This window comes from Vitis vinifera, chromosome 18, assembly GCF_030704535.1.
Source record: "Vitis vinifera cultivar Pinot Noir 40024 chromosome 18, ASM3070453v1".
Classification (NCBI taxonomy): Eukaryota; Viridiplantae; Streptophyta; class Magnoliopsida; order Vitales; family Vitaceae; genus Vitis; species Vitis vinifera.
In genome coordinates, this window is record NC_081822.1 from 29,058,415 (window position 1) to 29,082,892 (window position 24,478).

Below are 24,478 nucleotides of genomic sequence, written 5' to 3' on the forward strand. Positions count from 1 at the left end.
AAAGAAAAAACATGTAGATACTAATATAGTTTCTGAATAATACAAAATCAGTTGTTATTTAGGGAAACTGATCATATTTGGGTGTTACATAACTATAACTTAAGTTTTTCATTTTGACTAGAGATTTTTAGGAACTGAAAATTTGGGTATAATATGTATTATCAAATTAACATAGGAACTTAAAAATTAAAATTATAACTAACAGTTAAAAAGGCTTTGATTTGTGCTCAATGTTTGTATAAAAAGTTGATTAAAGACATGTTTTTGAGTATATGAATACAAATCAATGCTTTTACCTTGAATTTGTGCTAGGGATAGCAACAAGGTGGGTTCAAACGAGTCACCTTCCACATCCTAAACCCATTCCATCTACACAAAGTAATTCCTATCGCCACCCTAAAAAAAAAAAAATAAATAAACAGGGCAAAATGAGGCAGGTATGAAAATTTCCCATACTCGTCCTACCCCATTTGATTTTTATTTTTTTTTAAAATTACATTAAAATTAATATAATTTTATAAATAAGTAAATATTATGATTTTTGTAACTTATTTTATTAATAAGTAATTTTTTTTGTTTTATATGTATTAAAATAGGAAAAAAAAATTAAATTATTTTTAAATTAGTTATATATAATTAGGACAAGACAATAATCAAACTTGCCCTAAACCCATCCCTAGTTTAAAGAAAAATCTCAAACTCACCCCTAACCCTTTTATCTTAATTCCAAACCCATCCCATTAGAGGAAGGGTAGGGTGAGGTCAGTACTCGAAGAAATCTACCTTATTGTCATCAATAATTTAGTGGACAAATCAATGTTTTTGGCTTCAATTTATGCTAAGGCACAATTTAGTGGACTAATTCTTTATTTTAAAGAAAATGCAGAAATAAAGAGGAGAAAGATAACTAAGAAAGTGTTGAAGGAAAGATGACTTAACATGATTACAAAGAGTGTGGTTAAGTATTAATGAAGGAAAAATTATAGTATGAAAGGATCATGACATAATCTTGCGATTTTTGAAGATTAGAAGTGTACTTTAAGTGCAAGAGGACATTTTAGTTTGATATTAGAAAAGCTATGAGGAATTAGTAAATCAAAATTTCCATATGTGGTTATGAAGACAAAATTCTCTTTGGATCTATCAAGACATGATATCTTTGATGCTTAAATTGGCTCACTGAATGCCTTTTTTTTTTTTTTGATTTATTAATCATAGACTTTGATTAAGGATGTGCAAAATCTTATATTACATCTTGAGATGAATTTGGACTTAGAAGTTGCAAAGACATAAATTTGAAAGAGATATATAGATCATCTTGAAGAATGCCAAGATTCTATTCTTAGTAGAAATTTGATCTTAGATGTGTGGCCTTTTATGAACAATTTCACCATCTTGTTATTTACTTTACACTTCTTACTCCATTTTTCTTTAGAATTTTATCTCAAAAAAGTCTAAATATGTAAATGAGATAGTTTAACTTCAATTCTATTGACTTGTTCACATGAGTCCCCATGGATCGATAATTGAAAAGATGTACCATATAACTTCTCATTTTAAATTGTTTTGGTTGGGACAAAAGACTAGTGCAATATAGTTTTGTAAATTTGGGATTGTTGGACATTAAACAACTATCATGACTAGACTTATATCTACAAATTTACAATATATTCATTAGAATGTTAATGGAATTTAATGCTATGGTAATAATCACTAATATTATTAAATATTTATCCTAAATATATTCTTATATGCAAATATGTAGGACCTGTTGAATACTCAATGGTTGCCATCTAATTTTTCTTACTATTCACAACCCAAGGTTCTATTCTATTATCAATCTAATCACTGATTACATTTTTTTCCCTTTTTTATCCATGAATATATATCTTTACTTATATGACTTAGACATCTCATATTTCTCAATAAAGTGATTCAATTGATAGGATTTGGTATGATACTTATGAGATCGATAACATTGATGACATTGATATTCAAATATTTCTTCTTAGAACATATTAATTTGACCCCACATTTGCATATATTTCGTAATGTTGTGTAACTAAAATAAGTGTCTCATAAAAATTAAAAATAAATGAATAAAAGTTTTCATATATGTATACTATGTATTTCTTAGACAAATTTTTTCCCATATAATTAGATCTATAGAAACAACTATTTTTTGGGGAAAATGCCGCCAACTAAGGAAAAATGAAAAGCAGGTATTCAAATGAAGTTATAGTTGGCAAAAAGATTAAATTATATGTCCTAAGAATGAACAAAAGCAACAAAATCTATACTTAGCATATAAGGAGTCAAGAATATGTTAGTTTAAGTGAATAAACAAATCTAAATATAATAGCTACCTAAAAAATTTATGGTGACCTTAAAATTTTTAGTGCCTAATATATTAAGTAAATATAGTAAAATAAAGATCAAAAGCCTCATCAACATTGTTGGTGATAATATGTGGATGGCCCATAAATTTGAGAAATGCATAAATGTAAGTATTTAACAAGTTGGATCTTAGTATGCTATTGGTAGCACAACCATGGCATCATAATAGGCTATGCTTCCATTATTTGCATCAACTATATCCTATGGTATGTTTTGAAAGTTGGTGTTTGATAAGAAACCAAATGTAGAATGATACTTAGATCCCTAGTAGTAGAGCCCTTGAGGCCTAGCTCAAGTTTGGGAGCTCTAGGTTCAAGTCCCCATAGGGATAAAAATTTACCTATAAAAAAAAAAAAAAAAAAAAAAAAAAGATCCCCATAAGTGGCTTCATATGGTCTAGTGCTCAAGTTATAAAAGGATTTTGGTTTTATTTTAGCAATGAAGTGGCATGTAAATCAATCAAAAGTGGAGTCAAATGAGGAAAGAGAACTGGATAAGAATGCAATGGACATCCAAATCTAGCATAGGTGGATTTTTATTGAAAATTTTCTATAGTCTCATTGTGAATCTAAGACAAATACCTCTCATGCATTGTGGATCAAACTAAACTATTAGGCTTGATTTGTGTTTTTTCTCATCACAAATCTAGTGCTGGTGGATTTTTCTCATTGTGATGAACTCAAACCACCATCTAGTTGTGGATAATTTCTAAGATGAATACACCCCTAATTCATTGTGAATCAAACAAAACTATTGGGCTTGTTTGGTATTTTTTTTCTCATCATAAATCCATTCTTAGAGTCCTACGAAGAGTTTAGGTATGAGATAGACATTTGAGCGGTAACAAAAAATTGAATCTATTGTATTTATCCATGGACTAAATTGGTTGTGGACTACTATATGAATATAGAAATAAAGCTATTAAACTTTGACAAGTTACTTTCTCTTAGAAAACAAGTCAAAACTATCAAATTTGAGGGTAAGTCTATCTAATGTAAGACATGAGCTGATGAGTTTCACTTCTATTCTCTATATAAGAGAATAGTGGAAGACAATTTGAAGATTTTGGAAATCTCTCTACCTCCTCTCTTTTTCATAAACCCTAGCATCCTAAGTACTTTTTTATGCACTCATGGAATTGAAAAAACCCTTCAAGAAAACCTTAGTTCTCTTGTATTGAATAATTGAGGAGAACTAATTAACATCCCCTAGTGCACTAAGATCTTGAAGAATGTACATTGTTTAGAAAACTTTTGGAGTTGGAACTAGGGGCATAAAAAGGTGTGATTTGATTGAATTTTGGAAAAGAATTTATCAAAACCGACATTGTTTATTTGAATCAAAACAAAACCAACCATTTTGTGATGAAAAATTGAGTCAAACCAAGATTGTTTAATGTTGGTTTGGTTTAGTTAAATGATCTGTTGGACTCAAATTAATTTAGATTTTAAATCCAATTGGTTTAGTTTTTATCAATTTGGAGATAATAAAACAAAAAATCAAATCAATTAAGACAATTTTTAAAATTCCCAAATCGAACCGATCTTAATGGTTTTTTAAAACCAAACCAATTTTCTTTATTTTGGTTGGTTTGGATCAATTTTATTGGTTTTCGCTTGCATCCTTGGTTGAAACATTTCATAGATCATGAGAGATTGAAGTTCAAAGTGAGCTACAAATCTTCATCACATTCAAAGACCATAAGGTAACATCTAAATAGTTGTTTAGATATTTACTTGAGTTGAGCTTTCTTGGTTGTTTTTCTTCATGCAAGTCATAAGAAGAGAATCTAAAACTTTTGTTCTACATCTATTCAAATAAAAATAAAGATTTTGTTTTTATAAAAATTTGTTTTTCCAAAAACCCAAACAACATATGTTTCGAAATCAAAGTTCCTAGTTTTAAAATTGAAAGCTTTAATTTTCTTTGGAAATTTTAACAATCCTAAGGACATAAGGCTTCTATTTAGGGTCCAGTTTTCCATACTATAGTTTTCCTTCCTTCTACCCCATTCTGATTCTGTGCTTGAACTATATTTAGGGGAGTATTCAAATAACTGTGAGTTGGGTGGAAACCCTGACTATGAGTTTTATGTGCGTACTCTTATCATGTGAATGCTTTTATACTTATTTACCATATAAGTGATCCCTTCCCTACGTCTATATAACTAATGACTTAGGGAAACATGAGATATATACAACTAATTTAATTTTTGTCAAGCAAAACCTAGCTTTTAGAAAGCTTCAAGTTGAGGATGAGCAGTACCATAACAAGCCCCTAAAACTATTGTGTCTTTGCCTCTAGACATAGAATCCATTTGTCTTTTCTTCTACTAGACATAATTTAAAACTTGGGTTGTATTAGAGACATAAGGCTTAATCTCTTAGTCTTTTTGTTTTCATTAGTTTGGAACTTTTTTGTTGTTTTCTAAACTTTCTTTCCATTATTTGTCATATTTTATTAAATATTTGATGTTGAGCTGGTGGCTACACAATTGGTTTGTCTCATGTGAGCCCATTATCTCTGTAGCCCATCCTCAAGGTTAGGGTTGCCACAATTGAACCTTGTTAAAAATAAATCCTTTTGGTGACCCAAGTCCATTTACGGTTAATCAACAAGTTATATTAGTATGGTATGTTAATTAACAAGTTAACACTCACTTGCCATTTGGTATGTTGTGTGGGATATTTAGACTATCTTTGGAAAATATTAGAACCTAGCTAATGTAAATGAAATACATGGTCAAATTAATGATGCTATAAAGAAATTGTTCCCCAACCCCCTCCCCACCCCCAAAATAATAATAATAATAATAATGATAATTGTAAGTAGATCAATGAGTTAATTGGATTAGTCCGAGTAAAAATGTCTTACAAACTAGTAAATATAAGACATAAAAACTTAGTAAAAAGAAATTGGCCTTTCTATAATTTTAGTATATGCTAATAAAATTAAATGTAAAATACATACCTTCTTCCGACTCCACTCATCCTATTGTACTTTCCAAAAAAGCAAACCTAAACAATGAAAAAAAAAATATATGTTTTATCTTATTTAGGATAACAATGATTTGTAGCATCACCATATTGAAGGAATTACTTAATTTCTTAGGATGATTGACATAATTGCTTTTGTCTCCATACCTCTTCTTGATGAACAAATGGTTATGTCTTTTATCTTGTTATACTAGTATCATTATACTCCTTTTACATCATACTTCTATAGCATGAAGTAAATTGTCTTATTCAACTACTTGTTCCTTACACTAAAAGGGAAAACATACCACCTTATCAAATGCATAGAGTGATGAATTATGAAATATAAAATTTTTTTATGCATTGAAGAAGAAATGACAATAGACTCAACTTGATAAGGTCCTTCTTCCAAGTAACAATTCAAATAAGTCATCTAGCCTAGAAGCACTAATATCATCTTCTAGCAAAGTACATATTTCCTCTAGTGCATCACAACCCCAAAGATAAATGTAGACTAGATATTAGAGTTCATGAAATAAAAAAAAAAAATGATAAATGTCTCATCATTTCTAGAAGTAGAATTTGAAAGGAAAAGAGCCCATACCTCTAGATGAAGGTGACATGTTCTTATCCTTAGTGTTTCTAAACAAGATGCTATACATGAGAGAATTATCACCTAAAACACTAACACAAAGAAGAGTCAAATTTTGAAATGAAAATTTTATCAACAACCATAATTTCACTTTCATTATCATATTGAAGGGACTTTTGAATATATATCAAAATCATAACATCAAATCTTGTATCAAACAATGTGTAAAAAAGGTTGAGAAAATGACACATCCATCTCCCTAACCCTCTCAAAGGTTAAAGGACTTAGTCATATCCAAATGGAAGATATAACAAATAGTTGTCCCAAGCACATCAAATAGGCATGTCACTTGGAAACCCTAGGATTTTGCTTTGGAAAATCTACTAAAATTTATAAGGCCCAAAACATATTGAGAACTTTCAAACTTTATTTTAAGAAGAATTTTTTGGATTCAGGAAATAAAGGTAAAAATAGTCAATTTGAGCTTTTGATTAATCAAAGCTTAGTCTTGACTAGTGAATTTGTTATTATATCTTCAACAAAACCCAAATGCTTGATTAATCAAGGATGAAACTTCTTGCTTGATTGATATGCATTTCTTCATAATCAATATGTAAGTTTTAGAATACCATTTAAAAAAGTCCTATTTCCAAATTAAGAGTTCATTTTAAGGCTGCTTTCTATTAGTCTGAACTTCCTTAAAAACTAAAAAGAAGAAATAGTAAACGCTTTCAAAGGAATATTTTGGGAAGATCAAGTACATCTATGTTTAAATCTCTTACCCTTATTTCTTAAACTGAGTCATCACATTAAAGAATGCCTCCCAAGTGGCTAGGCTTCACTAAGGAATATGGGGGCAAGTCTTGGGGTCTCCCTTTTTTCGGCTCTGCCCTTGTAGGATAACACTTTCCCACCACCAGACCAAACCCAAGGCCACTTAGGGTCTGGACTTCATCCCCATCTATTAAAAAAAACTAGAATCTTGCTGCTACATTGTCCCACCTCAAATATGATCTAGGTTATGCCAAGATGCATGGACCTAGGCCATTCCCTTTTTTATTCACCACAGGTACATCACACAAAAAGAAATTATAAGAAAAAAAGAAAAGCAATTTTAGGGATATGTCAGGCCCTATGTTCCTAAACAATGATATTTGCAAATTGCATGTGGAAGAAAATCAAAGAAAATTAAGCACATTAAAAACAAATCCACTAAAAAAAAAAGAAAGAAAGAAATGAAATCCCGTTAAAACCAAATTTACCAAAAATAAAAGAACTCAAATCTTGTAAAAGGTTAAGAACTTCAAGCTATCAAGATCAGTCAAATCTAGATGAGGAAATATATCAAAGAAAGCAACCATGCAAAAATGGAAATGAATTAAAGCATGGAAAATAGAAAATTCCACTACATAATGGATAAAAAAGCCAACATCAACAAAATCATGATATCGAAACCTCTAAAGCCGAAAGAAATTATATTTGGAAAAAAAAAAAAAAAAAAGGAAAAGATTGTGAGAATACCAGGTCTGGCTGTTCTTCGAATGTCCAACAAAGCAGTGAATCCACCTAGAGATGAAGGGTGTAGAGGGAGAAACGAGGAGTTTTTCGAGAAAGGGAGAAACTGAATTGGGACTCGAGAGATCAAATCAATGGCGGCAGAGGCTGGCTACGGAGGGATAACACATTTGGGAAATTAAGGGTTAGTGATTTAGGAGGCAAATGGGTGTGGTTATGGAAAGAACCGAGTGTAGAACACGTCTTTGGAGGTTAGATCCACGTAAGAGATGCGCCCACATGTCCAATCCACTTTCAAATTTAAAATTTCAAGCTCCTACCATGCTGATATTATTTTGGTGGGTTGATGTCTCTCTAATTTGGTAGGTATGTGCACAAAAAACAAATAAAGACAAATACCCCCTTAAACGCATACATTTATCTTCTTTTATGGGAATGAGAATATGGAATGTGAAGCGAGCACAATCTCTAGTCTAAGAAAAAAGTCCATGAATTTTCCTCATGTACAAATAAAATTTATGTTCAAAAGTTATGAAGTTAAGTTAAAAGTTCATTTATTTGGAGAATGTTATAATTATAATCTCCATTTTATTACTTTTTTTATTATTATTATTTATGAGAGCTTGAAGAAGTTTGATCTAAAATAAAAATTTTTGATGATATGATTTTACGGGCACTTAGCTTGGCCATTTGTTTTGAATCTTGATCATGAATTGACTTAAGCCTTCACGTAACTTAAATTTTGGTTTGAATTGAGCTTTGATTTGACCTAAGTTTGATTGCAACTTGGGCCTTAATGTGACTTAAACCTTGATTTATACAACTTTGATTAAGAGAATTTTTTTTTTTTTTTTGTAGATTTGAAGATGAAGCTTGAAAGTTAGAAAATTTTGAAGATTTTTATATTTCAAAGAAACTTTGAAGAAATTGAAGATAATTTGAAGAAACTTTCGAGATTGAAAGATGATTTGAAATCGTTTTTAAAGATACGAAAATGTTTTGAATCTACTTTCAAAAGTTTCTCTTCAACTCTAACTTAGGTCTTATGAATTGTCTTCTAAAACATGTTATAAATTAATAAGGATGCAAAAAGATGCAAAGGATTAGATATAATATGATTTAGGTGCCAATCTCTTTAAGGGTGATCATAATCATAATAATAGTCCAAACGTTAACAAAACTATGATGGCCACACTTGCTTATATGATAAGTAGCGATGGGACGTAACAATTAATATGTTCAATACTTATTAATTTAAATCCTATCACTAGTGCCACCTAAAAACTAAATAAATAAATTGTAGTAAAAAGAATATAGGAGGTGGCTAGTCCCAAAAAAATGAAGTAAAATAAATAATTAAATGTAACAATCTTTTAATTCAATTAGTACTAGCCACCAAGGAAGCCGGTGAACAGGTGGCAAATGATCCATTTTTATCTCAATACTACCAGAGCCAAATAATATCCTCCTCTACCTCAGTATTTTTGCCTTGAAAAACTAACTGCAACCTTCTCCCTTTGAAGAAATTAAACACAGGTATGGGGTGCATTTCCTTGGTTTTTTTTTTTTTTTTTTTTCAATTCAATTTCCTCCCTTTAAAATTTTTTATTATTCACAATCCAATTTGAAGAATTGGGTCTTTTCTTTGGCATATGGAATTTGGAAGACCCACTTAAATACATCGATTTGAGTCACAACATTTTGTTTTTTCATCTCTCAGATCCACCAGGTTGGGGAACGCATTTGAGATAAGTATTTTAGAATCATTTGGAAAGCATTGGAATAGAATGATCCATTTACATCAAATTGCAGGGTCATTCTGCAATTGAGACATTGAATGATCTTTTTCGGCAGAATTTTATGAAATGATGCTACTTCTGTTTTCTTTTTCTTTCTGATTAAAATTTCTCAAAAATGTATCCTGAATTATACAGAAGCAATTCAGTGATATATTTCTTTTCCAAATCCATACAATTATCTTATAGATTAATCACTGAATTTTTATTTTTGTTTTTTCTCTATATATGGGATTGAAAAGTGCTTATTCTTCACTGAATTGTATTTTATATTTCTCTACATGTGTGATTGGAAAGTGCTTATTCTTGTATTTTAGGTAGCATATTTTCCATGGATTCCATGAAAGGACAAGGAGGCATCCAGATGCTACTGACTGCAGAGCAGGAGGCCCGACAGATTATTTCCAGTGCTAAAAACTGTAAAACCCCAATCCTTACATATCTCTTTCCAAAGTTACAGTACTCGTAATCCGAAATGATGCTATGATTGAACAATGTGTTTCAGTAAAGTTGACGAGGTTGAAACAAGCTAAAGAAGAAGCTGAGAGGGAAATGAAACTCTACCACTCCAATATGGAAGCTGCCCACCAGAAGAAAATTTCTGAGGTATCAGCACAAATATTGCCATTGCCAAAGGTTTTAGAATGACAAGGTCTCACTTCACTTTTGATTTATGTAGACGAGTGGGAGCAGTGGGTCAAATGTAAAACGGCTTGATGAAGAAACTGCATTGAGGATTCAAAGCTTGAAAAAGTCTGCTTCTAGGGTTTCATCAGATGTTGTCGCCATGCTCATCAAGCATGTCACAACGGTGAAAGCTTGATATGTGGTGGTCAGTACAACTACTTCATCAGTAACATCGATTAAAGCTCGACCTACTTTAGGTCTAGGGCTTCTGCTTTTATGGTCTTTTCTAAATTTGTAGAAACCCCGAGTTCCATTTGGATCAGGGAAGTAGCCGATTAAATGTTATTAACTTTACGATCCTGATTTAAATAACCACTTTTCTCTATGTTTTTCTTTCTTATTTATTTTTAGGTTCTCAGTTGCAGAGTAAGAGGCATATGAAAAATGAAAATTGCAATAAAGGAAGAAAGAGAGATGAGAGTTATGGAATAGGCTGCCAGCCTTCTCCAGACAGATTTTTTAAATTAATTCATGTAGTCGCCTTGATGAGTTGATTACTTAATATAAATTCCATGGAGAGCGAAGTAGTGGATGAGTTGTTGCAATTTGAATGATTTGTAACAACTGTCACGTGATTTCTTTGAGGGATCGATTAGAAAATCTCATAAGACTGGACGTTACAAATTTTGAAAATTTATGTGGACAGATTAAATAGAGGCTAAAAGAACTTGATTTTCTTTATTTAATTTGTTATATTTTCTCTCTAGATAAATACAGATCATATCAACTTATTTTTTTTTTTTTCACAAAATTAATGACATGAATTGATTCCCCTACATTTCTTAGGGAAGCTTTTTACTCACTATATATGTTTGAAGAAGTAAATCAGACATATAATGCCTCATAAATAATGTTGCTTATCTTCTTGGTAATACAGCTGCTGCTGCTGCGGTATCTAAGAATTGAATAGATAATGTTGTTTATCCTATTCTAGCTTCACTTAATCCTTAGAATGGAGGAATGAGACCAAACTGATTAATGTTGGAAGAATATAAGGCCTGTTTATTACTTGTTCAATTATATATATTTATTTTAAATAAAATAAATCAATATTTATGCTTTTATAAGATATTAATATCCATATTTTTATAATTAATATTCATAAAAAAAAATACTAATTCTAAGTAATAAATTTATTTGTTAAACATTCATATTTTTCAAAGTATTATAGAGACATAAATTAACTACAAAGATATTTATTATAAAAGATGAGTTGTGAATGTAGGATCATAGTCATAAAATATACGTTCGCTAAACATGAATAAATAAGGCAAAAGAAATTTGAGATTAAAAATAAGTTAACAATTTTAACATAATATTTAAAGTTAATTTTTATTTAAAATTGTGATATTAAATTATTTTATCAAACATATTTAAACTACTTAATAACTTAAGTCATTAAATTATATTAAACTGCATAACACCTTCTTAATCTCTAATTTAGAGTCATTGTTGGGTTAATAAGTTACGGTACTTTACACCTCAATCACAGGCCATTTTGATTCTAACCATGACTCATTCAGATTCTGATTCGCATTTGAAAGTTTTAGAACTGAGATAATGGAGGTTTGCCTCTTCATTATATGACAGTTGGTAGTAAGGCTTATCAACGGATCGCATTGCTGCTCTTATACATCGATTCTTGTCATATCTTTCTTTCTATTCTTGAGGTTTGAGACAGGTAATATTAATTTCTTGGGTTTTTTCTTGTAGTTTTGACAGTGAATTATGTTCTTATGTCATTGATCTGAGATAATTTTAAACAATCTCTGTTTCATCTTTGCATTTTAAGAGCTTTGATCTGGACTGCACTGAAAATCAAATGTTTTATGTGAAAAAAAAAATTATTTTTAAATCACCAAAATCTACAACCAAGTACGTCTTTTCCCAAAGAAAAATCACTCTGTTTTGATACGTAGATACTGAGAAATTAAATTTTAGAGGAATAGCCAGTTCTGTTGGAAACGTATGCAATGTAATCTTCTTCTTTCTTGAAGTGGAGAGGAAAACCGTTTTGATCAACTGATTTGTTAGGATACCACAATTATCCCCTGTTTTGATCAACTGATTTGTTAGGATACTACAGTTATCCCCAGTTTTATTGGAAAAGTATGCAATATCCCCTGTTTTCAGCATGTTCTTGGGATTTGGTGTTAGCCTAGGAAGTTTGTCCAGTGTTGTTGGCTTGGGATTTTTTGTTACTCAAAAACCATAGAAAAAGGATTAATTTGATCCCACCAACCTTGGTAGGACCATGGAGGAAAATATCGGGATATTTCGACGATATATCGCCAAAACATCTGTGTGTCGATGCATGTGGAAACGAAATTTTCCACATAAATAACGGTGGTCAACGCCAGTGTTAACCGAGGCAAATCTCAGCGTTGACCAAGTCAAAGCTCAAAAATGGGCTATTTACATGCTGCCCAGGGAGTTTTGGTTGGGGGAGCATCCTTGTTAATATTCCTACACCATATATACATATATTAAAAGTTTTCATATACACAAAATATTAAAACACTACTTTAAATAACAAATTAATTATAATTATTTTATGATTAAATAATTTTTTTTCATTTAATTGAGTAACAAAAAGTTGTTAATATCATTAATATATTAATTAAATATTAAAAAATTATACATTTATCATCATTTATTTTATATCATTTAATACATATCATTAATATATTAATTAAATATTAAAAAATTATACATTTATCATCATTTGTTTTATATCATTTAATACAATTAAATTAAATATTCATAATTTTAATATTAAATATATTTTAAAATTAAACATATTATAATCAAATATCACAATATTATTATAGAATAATATTTGATGTGATTTAATAATCAATGTACACTTATATATATATATATATATATATATATATATATATATATATATATATATATATATATATATATTAATTTCTTCAACAAAACAACTTAAAATGTCTTTTATACTTCTAATTTCATTTCTAACAGCTTTATTTTATATTTTCAAAAGTTTTGATCAATTTTAAATCAATCGATATTTTGTATCAAAATATCTGCCAATATATCCAATATATCCGTAAAATTGAACTACTGATATATCTGTGATTATCGATATTTTCGTCATTAGGTAGGACATTATTGCAGGAAGGAACATCTTATAATAGAAGTATAATATCTCCAAATGTGGGTTTACAAGGAGGCTTTGAGAGTGAAATACAAAAATACTTTTCACTTGTTTATTTGCAGAACATGCAATTGAATGTGGACAAACCTTAAAAACTGATGCCAATGCCATACTTTGATGGCATTAGTGTGGACCCTTACCCGATCCACCGGACCAGCGCGACTTGCTTTTAAAAGAAAAGAAAGAAATGAAAAAGTTGGTGTTTTCCAGTTTTGAAAAACCCGTCCCCGGTGAGGAACGGTGTTGTTTGGAGTCACCACTTACTTTTTATTTTTGTTTTTAAAATGGGGAAAATTAAGTAAGAACAAAAACCCCTAATGACCCCAGTATGGAAAAAGCGATCTACGAAAACTAGATTCTAGGTCCGGGGATCAGGTTACCCGTTGGGAAGGTACCTCATGCGAGGTAGCACCCCTCTAGGCCCGAAACTCGGTCTCTACTAATGAATTGGGTATGTGGGAGCATATGGGTCAAAGGTCAAATGAAACCCTAGGCTAAATAGATGTCATGAATCACACAATCCTAATTGGTATTTGGCATGCATATGAATTCAACCAAGCAAAACAATGGGTGCGTACCTGTGGTCCCTAACCAAGCGCTGTATAAAAGGTCAGCCAAACACAGATAAACACATAACAAACATTCAAGATTAAACACCATGCATGCATATGAATTCAATAACCAAAGCCAACGATGCGTACTTGTGGTCCCTAGCCAAGCGCTGCAGCAGAGGGTGAGTCAGTCACGCAACATGTATTCAAAATCAAGCATCAAAGCTTGTGCCAAAAAGGAAGATAGCTGGTTGAAATGAGGTAAGGGACTCCCCAAATGTCATACAAATCGAACTAGACTCATCTAGACCACACCACCCATAACTTCAAAATTGCCCATACTAACTGAAATCAAACACTGACTTAAACCTTCAAGATGGCTCACAAGTGCCCTATAGCAAATGGGTTTGAGCCCCCATGGATAAGGGCTCGAAAAATGCCAAAATCGAGGGCTACCTAAAGTCCTCCAGTAGAACAGGTTGAACTAGTTCTCAACTAGTACAACCTATTGAGAAGAATTCCCAAATTTTTCTAGAAAACTCCTAAATGAGTGAGGATTCAAACAAAAGAAACGACACTCAATCCCGAGCCCGGATGAGTGAGAACCAGACAAAGAAAGACAGGTGTTCCTCATGGCTGACAAAGGCAGCCAACTATGGTGCTGAACCGGTTGAACCGGTTCCCAACCAGTTTATCCTATTGATAAAAAATCCCAAATTTGGTCAGAACGTTCCTAATTGATTAAGGAAGCAAACAAAAGAAACAGTTCTCAATTCCGAGCCTGGATGAGTGAGAACCAGACAAAGAAAGGCAAGTGTTCCTCATGGCTGACAGAGGCTGCCAGCTATGGTGCTGAACCGGTTGAACTGGTTCCAAACCAGTTCAGCCTGTTGATAAAAAATCCCAAATTTGGTCAGAAAGTTCCTAAGTGATTAAGGAAGCAAAAAAAAGAAACGGTTCTCAATTCTGAGCCCGGATGAGTGAGAACCAGACAAAGAAAGGCAAGTGTTCCTCATGGCTGACAGAGGCTGCCAGCTATGGTGCTGAACCGGTTGAACTGGTTCCAAACCAGTTCAGCCTGTTGATAAAAAATCCCAAATTTGGTCATAAAGTTCCTAAGTGATTAAGGAAGCAAAAAAAAGAAACGGTTCTCAATTCCGAGCTCGGATGAGTGAGAACCAGATAAAGAAAGGCAAGTGTTCCTCATGGTTGACAGAGGCTGCCAGCTATGGTGCTGAACCGGTTCCAAACCGGTTCAGCCGGTTGATAAAAAATCCAAAATTCGGTCAAAAAGTTTCTAAGTGATTAAGGAAGCAAACAAAAGAAACGGTTCTCAATTCCGAGCCCGGCTGAGTGAGAACCAGACAAAGAAAGGCAAGTGTTCCTCATGGCTGACAGAGGCTGCCAGCTATGGTGCTGAACCGGTTGAACCGGTTCCAAACCGGTTCATCCGGTTGGTAAAAAATCCCAAATTAGGTAAGAAAGTTCCTAAGTGATTAAGGAAGCAAAAAAAAAGAAACTGTTCTCAATTCCAAGCCCGGATGAGTGAGAACCAGACAAAGAAAGGCAAGTGTTCCTCATGGTTGACAGAGGCTGCCAGCTATGGTGCTGAACCGGTTCCAAACCGGTTCAGCCGGTTGATAAAAAATCCAAAATTCGGTCAGAAAGTTCCTAAGTGATTAAGGAAGCAAAAAAAAGAAATGGTTCTCAATTCCGAGCCCGGCTGAGTGAGAACCAGACAAAGAAAGGCAAGTGTTCCTCATGGCTGACAGAGGCTGCCAGCTATGGTGCTGAACCGGTTGAACCGGTTCCAAACCGGTTCAGCCGATTGGTAAAAAATCCCAAATTCGGTCAGAAAGTTCCTAAGTGATTAAGAAAGTAAACAACAACAATCATGTATGGACTTTATTATCCACACCCAAGCAATACAATCTTCATATCAAAGGGAAGAAAAGATGATGAGGAAGGAGAAAAAGCATATGAAGACGAGGAAGATAAACTGTAAGTAAAGAAAATTCAGCATGCTTACCTCAGAATCTCCACCAAATATGATCCGTGTATGCAGATGATGACTTCCAAAACTGAGATGTTGTCACTCTCCTCTTCAAAAAACTACAGTGCTGAAGCTTTCCCCCACGCTCTCAACTCAGAAGATGCTACTGACCTTTTGTTTTTCTTACCAGCAAAATTTCCCCTCTCCAAAATGTCCCCTCTTGTCCTTTGCTCTCCTATCCTCTCACCTTTTATACTCATACCCCTCTTAGCATTTGAGCCTCCTGGATTCCTTCCCCTTCAGCACTGAAATCCCCTTCATCAGCATGGGAACCACACCCCTCATTACTTCTCTTAAACTTACAAGGCCAGCTCACTCCTTCAGTTTTCAGTTTGCTTCACCACCAAGAATCCATATGGATTCGTGGTGGGCTGCAAGGAACCCAAACCAAGGCCCAAAATGGACCCACAACATTGCCCAAAACCGATCTGGAGCTTACGGGCCTGAGCCATGTAGGATTTGGGCCTCAAAATTACTAGAATTAGTGTTTTACCTTAGTTGACTCAATGAACCGGCTGAACCGGCCGAACCGGATTCCAACTGGTCGAACCGATGGAAAAAAATTATGAAAATTTTACAGAATGTTCCTAGTAGAGTAAGGAATTCATTAAAAAAAACGGTGCATGATTCCAAGTTCAGAAGAGGGAGATATGATCAAAACAATTACCAAAAATTAGTGTTCTACACCGGCTGACTCGATGAACCGGCTGAACCGGCTGCCAACCAGCCGACCAGTTGCAAAAAATTTTGAAAATTTTACAGAATGTTCCTAGAAGAATAAGGAATCCATAAAAAGAAACGGTTCTTGATTCCGAGTTTGGATGAGGGTGATACGATCAAAACAAGCCTGAGTGCTCCGAACCTCAACATGCCCCTATAAACCCCAACTAAGCTAAAACATCGGGATGACCCCACTTCCTTCCTATAGCGTGATGTGAACAACTAGGAAAATGGCCATGGTGACCCTCCAAAATGAACCACATATGCACCACAATGGACCACAGACAAACCCACACGAGGCTCGGACACCGACTAAGCCCAAAAGGGGCCCTAGTGGTGCCATATGCGAACGATGGGTGGATGTGACACCCGAATGATAAATGCCAGTGTCGAGGGACAAAATTGAGGGTCTACAAATATGCCCCTCTTCAGTAGAGTGAATGAATGAGTGAATTGTGAGTGCGAAGTGCATGTAATGCAAGAGTGAAATGAACTCTAGTGAAGAACCCAAATGACCAACAATTTTGTCCCCACCCAACAATAAAGAAGGCTAAGGGAAATAAGTCATGCTGACCGAATGGACTATGGGATCTAGGCACGATGCCGGAGAAAGATAAAAGGAGACCCGATCATGATGCCGGGAAAGATTAGGGATTTGATCCGGGCAAGTACCGGAGAAGGGTTCGAGCAAGTACTGAAAAATGGTGGAATCCGGGCAAGTACCGGAAAAGGGTTAGGGCAAGTACCGAAAAATGGTGGAATCCGGGCGAGTACCGAAAAGGGGTAAAATTCAGGCGAGTACCGGAGAAGGGTTCGGGCGAGTACCGGAGAAGGTTCCGAGCAAGTACCGGAGAAGGGTTCGGGCAAGTACCAAAAAAGCTCCGGGCGAGTACCGGAGAAGGCTTCGGGCAAGTACCAAAAAAGCTCCGGGTGAGTACCGGAGAAGGGTCCGGGCGAGTACCGAAAAAGCTCCGAGCGAGTACCGGAAACGGGTAAAATTCGGGCGAGTACCGGAGAAGGGTTCGGGCAAGTACCGAAAAAGCTCCAGGCGAGTACCGGAGAAGGCTTCGGGCGAGTACCGGAGAAGCTCCGAGCAAGTACCGGAAAAGCTCCGAGCAAGTACCGGAGAAGGGTCCGAGCGAGTACTGAAAAATGGTGGAATCCGGGCGATCGAACTCAGGCACGATGCCGAGGAACCACCGAACTAAAAGAGGGTAGGGATGCCATTACTAAGACTCAAAACACCTAAACAGACAGAGGATGCCTTAAAACAAAACTCAGAGCAAAATAGGGGGACTCAAGATGCAACCGCTGATATACTAACCATGATAACAAAAGGGTATGCCCCAGTATGACGTCCAGGGACTGCCAACAAATGACTCGAAGAAGCCAGAAATCAAACACCTTCATCATGACAAAAGAAAGGGGTATGCCCCGGTGTAACACCAGAAAATGCCGATAAATGACAAGCGAGAAATCACAATCACCACTAACAAATGGAAAGAAGGGAGTATGCCCCTATAGGACAAACTCACAAATGTGACCAAGGGTGAAAGGAAGGAGTTATGCCCCAGTCTAAGATATCAATATCATGTCAGAATCCCATAACCGCACATATGGTTAAAGCCAGAGAGTTGAAAATATCACAATCATCCATTTCTAAGGAAAAAAACCCTCCACTCTAATCCACAACATCCAATATCCACAAAAACTGATAGGGGATATGCCCCAGTGTGTACATCTGGAACTCAAATATCTTAATGAAAACTCTGGAATACATCACTGAAGACCTACTCATTTGAACTAACGAACAAGACAATGAATGGGGTATGCACCCCTGCTGGGTCAATGAATACCGTGAATTTGATCTCGGGTCAGACCCCAGAAGCACTCTGTTATATGAAGAAATTGAGCTGAATGCGGGTCTTACTCAAACTTTGATTTCCATAACATTGCTAGGCGAAACGGAATGCCTGCGTACATGTATAAAGAGCCAAAGCCAGCATGCAAGGATGGGGGCATGCCCTAGTATAAACGTGTCAAAACATCAGGCAAAGGTGCCCTCAACGGTCCCAATTCTTTGTATCATCTATCTCTGATCATGGACCTGAGGCAAGTAAACTGAATGGAAAGACAATATGTGACCCTCGATATCCCCCGAAGTAATGGAGACCTGTCAACATCCCATACTCAATCAGTAGACGAAGCCTGTCCGAATGAACCGCATCGAAGCAAACACGAGATCTCATGGCCTCAGGGTGGTCTTACGACTCGGACTGTAATGTAGGCCAGGGGTAAAAGGTGAATGAAACGATGGGAAACAAAGGCCCAAATCTCCCAATAGATAATGCTAAACCCCTATGTGCGCAATGTCAAACATCGCAGAACCATGTGAGCAAGGTGACTCAACCCTGCATCCAAATAAAAAAACAAACAATAGGTGATACGCACCAAAGAACTCATCGTTCATGAAGTGAAACGACGATTGACGAGGATAGAAGCAGACGAAAAAGGGATAAGATGAATGATGAATGGGTGTAGAAGAAAATGGAGAAACCAACTGGGATACAAATATAGCAATATGTGACAACGACGAACAACTCATCTTAAGAACGCCAAATCAAAGCAAGTCACTATATGATGGGAATGGTGATGTAGACAATGATCCAAGGGCCTAGTGCCAAGGAAACCCAAACCTCACTCCCAATGTGTCGCCCAGATCCATGGTGAGAAGGATCGTACAATGCTCTCATCCGACTCTTAAAGGAAAAAGAAATCTCTCAAACCCAAAACCACCTCTGATGATCCCAAGTATATCAACGAATACCAAACAAGCACAATTTTTCCTTTTTTTCATTTTTTTTTTTGGGCCGAATTCCATACTATCACAATCCAACAAAAAGAACCCCAAACCTCCAATCTTGACTGACCCCTTCAACCTAAGAATCTTGGATCAAAGCCTACAGGCGGAACGAAGGGTGTGACAAACCTGACTGGTAGCTCTGGGACGAGAGCGCATTATCATCACACAAGGGAAAACAAAAGCGAAGTGAATAGAGATGATAGAAACTAGACTAATAGGTAGACGGTGTGAAGATGCAAAATGGAGACGAAAAGAAACAGGCAATGATGCAAGAAAGAACAAACGAAGAATGAAACCATGCCCACAATGCTCATAGATCCAATCAATAAATACAAAGCGCGCAAGGGTAGGCCCCCAACCTAGGTCAGAAAAGGTATGCAAGGCTGAATGAAAGAAAAGGCCATAATAAACCACGTGAGGCTCAAAGGGCTAGCAATAGTATATATCAATGTATGGGTGTGCAATAGGGAATATGGCTACTCGAAGTGACGGCCACCCATCCTCTGACCATGATCTCACACATAAAACTTCTTCAGCTGATCCACATTAACTAGCTCTGTTAACTGATTTCCGTCTAGGTCTGTCAACCAGACAGCTCCCTCTCGAGTCAGATCTCGGATGACATAAGGCCCGCTCCAACTCGGTCTAAACTTGCCTCTAGGGTCGCTGATCAATCCCCTGAGGACTTTCAAGACAAGGTCACCTCTCTGGAATTTCCTAGGCTTGACCCTCTTTCTGAATGCACGGGTCATCTTCCTCTGATAGGCCTGAACATGATCTGCCGCCCTCAATCTCTTCTCATCCAACAGGCTAAGCTGATCATAACGAGATTGGGCCCACTCGGCCTCGGATATATGCTGCTCTAGTGCTACTCTCAAAGATCTCATCTCAATCTCAACAGGTAGCACTGCCTCCATACCATACACCAAAGAATACGGGGTAGCTCCAATAGAGGTACGAAAAGATGTACGATAAGCCCACAATGCGAAAGGGAGCTTCTCTGACCAATCCCGAGAGGTCTCGACCATCTTTCTCAAAATCCTCTTGATATTCTTATTTGCGGCCTCAACTACTCCATTAGTCTGCGGCCTGTATGCAGACGATCTATGATGCTGAATGTCATACTCTTGAATCAACGTGTCCACATCACCCTTGAAATGCACCCCTCTGTCTGAGATCAACTCATGAGGGACCCCGTATTGGCAGATAATATGCGATCTGATGAACTTGGCCACTCTGGTCGCTGTCAACCTAGCATAAGAAGCAGCTTCCACCCACTTGGTGAAATAGTCAATGGAAACCAAAATGTACTCATGCCTACTGGAAGACTTGGGCGAGATCTTCCCAATAATATCAATACCCCATACTGAAAATGGCCAAGGGGATGCAAGTGCATGCAACTCAGAAGGTGGCACGTGTATCAAGTCTCCATGCATCTGACACTCTTGACATCTCTGTACAAATTGGCAACAATCTGTCTCCATGGTCAACCAAAAGTAGCCAGTCCTCGTGATCTTACGTGCTAGCATATGACCTCCCATGTGTGGGCCACAGACCCCTGCATGAACCTCTCTCATCACTCGATCTGCAGATGTACGGTCTAAACATAATAATAACAAGCCATCAGGTGATCTCCTATACAGCGCATCCTCGCAAACAACAAATCTGGTGGCCAACTGTCTCAATGCTCTCCTATCCTTGACCGAGGCTGACTCTGGGTAAGTGCCGCATGACATAAATTGATAAATATCATGATACCATGGCAGCTCAATCTGATCCTCTATCTCTCCAATCAGACAATAGTAAGCTGGTGCAGACCTAGTCTCAATCAGCAATGGCCTAACATTCACCCCCGGAGGGATCATAATCAGAGAAGCCAAGGTGGCTAATGCATCAGAAAACTGATTCTCCGCCCTGGGCAAATGTATATACCTTAACACATCAAATCTATCAATCAACAGGTTCAAGTAAGCATGGTAGGGTTTCAGCTTCTCATCCCGTGTCCTCCAGATACCCTGAGTCTGCTTTATAACCAAGTTGGAATCCTCGTGGATCTCCAACTGTCTAATGCCAAGATCAAGTGCAGTCTCCAAACCTGTAATGCAAGCCTCATACTTTTCAATATTATTCGTCAACCGGTGATGATCAGAAAATGCTAACTGGACTGATCTGGGGATATGATCACCCTGTGGTGATATCAATAAGATACCAATGCCAAACCCCGACTGATTGGCGGCACCATCAAAGTACAACCGCCACCCCGTAATACTAGTCATTGAAACAATCTGCTCATCAGGGAAATCATCATCAACTGATCGGTCATCGGATATCGGCAAAGAAGCTAGATGATCTGCAACAATGCTTCCCTTTACTGACTTCTGCGTGACATAATGAATATCAAACTCTGTCAACAATACCAGCCATCTCATGAGCCTACCGGTCAGAACAGGTCTGTCAAATAGATACCTCAACGGGTCCAATCGTGAGACCAAGAGTACAAAATACTCTGTCATGTAATGTCTAAGTCTCCTAGTGGCCCAAACCACTGCTAGGCAAAGGCGCTCAATCATAATGTACTTGTACTCATACTCAAACATCCTTTTACTCAAATAATAGATGGCTCGCTCCTTCCCCAAATCATCAAGCTGAGCTAACATGCATCCTAAGGCCATGTCTGAAACTGATAAGTATAGAAGCAAAGGACGCCCCGGTGTGGGAGGCACTAAAACCGGAGGAGAAAGGAGACACTCCTTAATCCTCTCAAAAGCGCGCTGACAATCATCATTCCAAACTGTAGGCTGACTCTTCCTCAGAAGGCGAAAGATAGGCTCACAAATGTCTGTCAGTCTAGCAATGAAACGACTGATGTACTGCAATCTACCTAGGAATCCCCTTATCTCTTTCTCAGTCCTCGGGGTAGGCATGTCAATTATGGCTCTGATTTTCTCTGGATCAACCTCTATACCTCGCTCACTAACAATGTGTCCCAGCAATTTTCCAGAAGTCACCCCAAAGGTGCACTTCTTGGGAAAAGAGCCCATACCTCTAGATGAAGGTGACATGTTCTTATCCTTAGTGTTTCTAAACAAGATGCTATACATAAGAGAATTATCACCTAAAACACTAACACAAAGAAGAGTCAAATTTTGAAATGAAAATTTTATCAACAACCATAATTTCACTTTCATTATCATATTGAAGGGACTTTTGAATATATATCAAAATCATAACATCAAATCTTGTATCAAACAATGTGTAAAAAAGGTTGAGAAAATGACACATCCATCTCCCTAACCCTCTCAAAGGTTAAAGGACTTAGTCATATCCAAATGGAAGATATAACAAATAGTTGTCCCAAGCACATCAAATAGGCATGTCACTTGGAAACCCTAGGATTTTGCTTTGGAAAATCTACTAAAATTTATAAGGCCCAAAACATATTGAGAACTTTCAAACTTTATTTTAAGAAGAATTTTTTGGATTCAGGAAATAAAGGTAAAAATGGTCAATTTGAGCTTTTGATTAATCAAAGCTTAGTCTTGACTAGTGAATTTGTTATTATATCTTCAACAAAACCCAAATGCTCAATTAATCAAGGATGAAACTTCTTGCTTGATTGATATGCATTTCTTCATAATCAATATGTAAGTTTTAGAATACCATTTAAAAAAGTCCTATTTCCAAATTAAGAGTTCATTTTAAGGCTGCTTTCTATTAGTCTGAACTTCCTTAAAAACTAAAAAGAAGAAATAGTAAACGCTTTCAAAGGAATATTTTGGGAAGATCAAGTACATCTATGTTTAAATCTCTTACCCTTATTTCTTAAACTGAGTCATCACATTAAAGAATGCCTCCCAAGTGGCTAGGCTTCACTAAGGAATATGGGGGCAAGTCTTGGGGTCTCCCTTTTTTCGGCTCTGCCCTTGTAGGATAACACTATCCCACCACCAGACCAAACCCAAGGCCACTTAGGGTCTGGACTTCATCCCCATCTATTAAAAAAAACTAGAATCTTGCTGCTACATTGTCCCACCTCAAATATGATCTAGGTTATGCCAAGATGCATGGACCTAGGCCATTCCCTTTTTTATTCACCACAGGTACATCACACAAAAAGAAATTATAAGAAAAAAAGAAAAGCAATTTTAGAGATATGTCAGGCCCTATGTTCCTAAACAATGATATTTGCAAATTGCATGTGGAAGAAAATCAAAGAAAATTAAGCACATTAAAAACAAATCCACTGAAAAAAAGAAAGAAAGAAATGAAATCCCGTTAAAACTAAATTTACCAAAAATAAAAGAACTCAAATCTTGTAAAAGGTTAAGAACTTCAAGCTATCAAGATCAGTCAAATCTAGATGAGGAAATATATCAAAGAAAGCAACCATGCAAAAATGGAAATGAATTAAAGCATGGAAAATAGAAAATTCGACTACATAATGGATAAAAAAGCCAAAATCATGATATCGAAACCTCTAAAGCCGAAAGAAAATATATTTGGAAAAAAAAAAAAGGAAAAGATTTTGAGAATACCAGGTCTGGCTGTTCTTCGAATGTCCAACAAAGCAGTGAATCCACCTAAAGATGAAGGGTGTAGAGGGAGAAACGAGGAGTTTTTCGAGGAAGGGAGAAAGTGAATTGCGACTCAAGAGATCAAATCAATGGCGGCAGAGGCTGGCTACGGAGGGATAACACATTTGGGAAATTAAGGGTTAGTGATTTAGGAGGCAAATGGGTGTGGTTATGGAAAGAACCGAGTGTAGAACACGTCTTTGGAGGTTAGATCCACGTAAGAGATGCGCCCACATGTCCAATCCACTTTCAAATTTAAAATTTCAAGCTCCTACTATGCTGATATTATTTTGGTGGGTTGATGTCACTCTAATTTGGTAGGTATGTGCACAAAAAATAAATAAAGACAAATACCCCCTTAAACGCATACATTTATCTTCTTTTATGGGAATGAGAATATGGAATGTGAAGTGAGCACAATCTCTAGTCTAAGAAAAGAGTCCATGAATTTTCCTCATGTACAAATAAAATTTATGTTCAAAAGTTATGAAGTTAAGTTAAAAGTTCATTTATTTGGAGAATGTTATAAGTACAATCTCCATTTTATTACTTTTTTTTATTTATGAGA

The 24,478-nt window shown here is 35.9% G+C and overlaps 2 protein-coding genes across 2 annotated transcripts; one reads left to right on the top strand and one right to left on the bottom strand.

Moving 5' to 3' along the window:
- The first annotated feature begins 9,605 nt into the window (after positions 1 to 9,605).
- On the top strand, positions 9,606 to 10,098 carry LOC100853261 (V-type proton ATPase subunit G1). The gene is made up of 3 exons (XM_010647543.3): positions 9,606 to 9,694; positions 9,781 to 9,881; positions 9,955 to 10,098. The coding sequence occupies exons 1-3, from the start codon at positions 9,607 to 9,609 to the stop codon at positions 10,096 to 10,098; spliced, it is 333 nt and encodes a 110-aa protein (XP_010645845.1). The 5' UTR covers position 9,606.
- A 9,753-nt stretch (positions 10,099 to 19,851) lies between these two features.
- On the bottom strand, positions 19,852 to 22,398 carry LOC100853222 (uncharacterized). Its single transcript, XM_019217866.2, has 2 exons — positions 20,410 to 22,398; positions 19,852 to 20,193 (listed from the first exon to the last, which is right to left on the bottom strand). The coding sequence occupies exons 1-2, from the start codon at positions 22,396 to 22,398 to the stop codon at positions 19,852 to 19,854; spliced, it is 2,331 nt and encodes a 776-aa protein (XP_019073411.2).
- Positions 22,399 to 24,478: the final 2,080 nt, after the last annotated feature.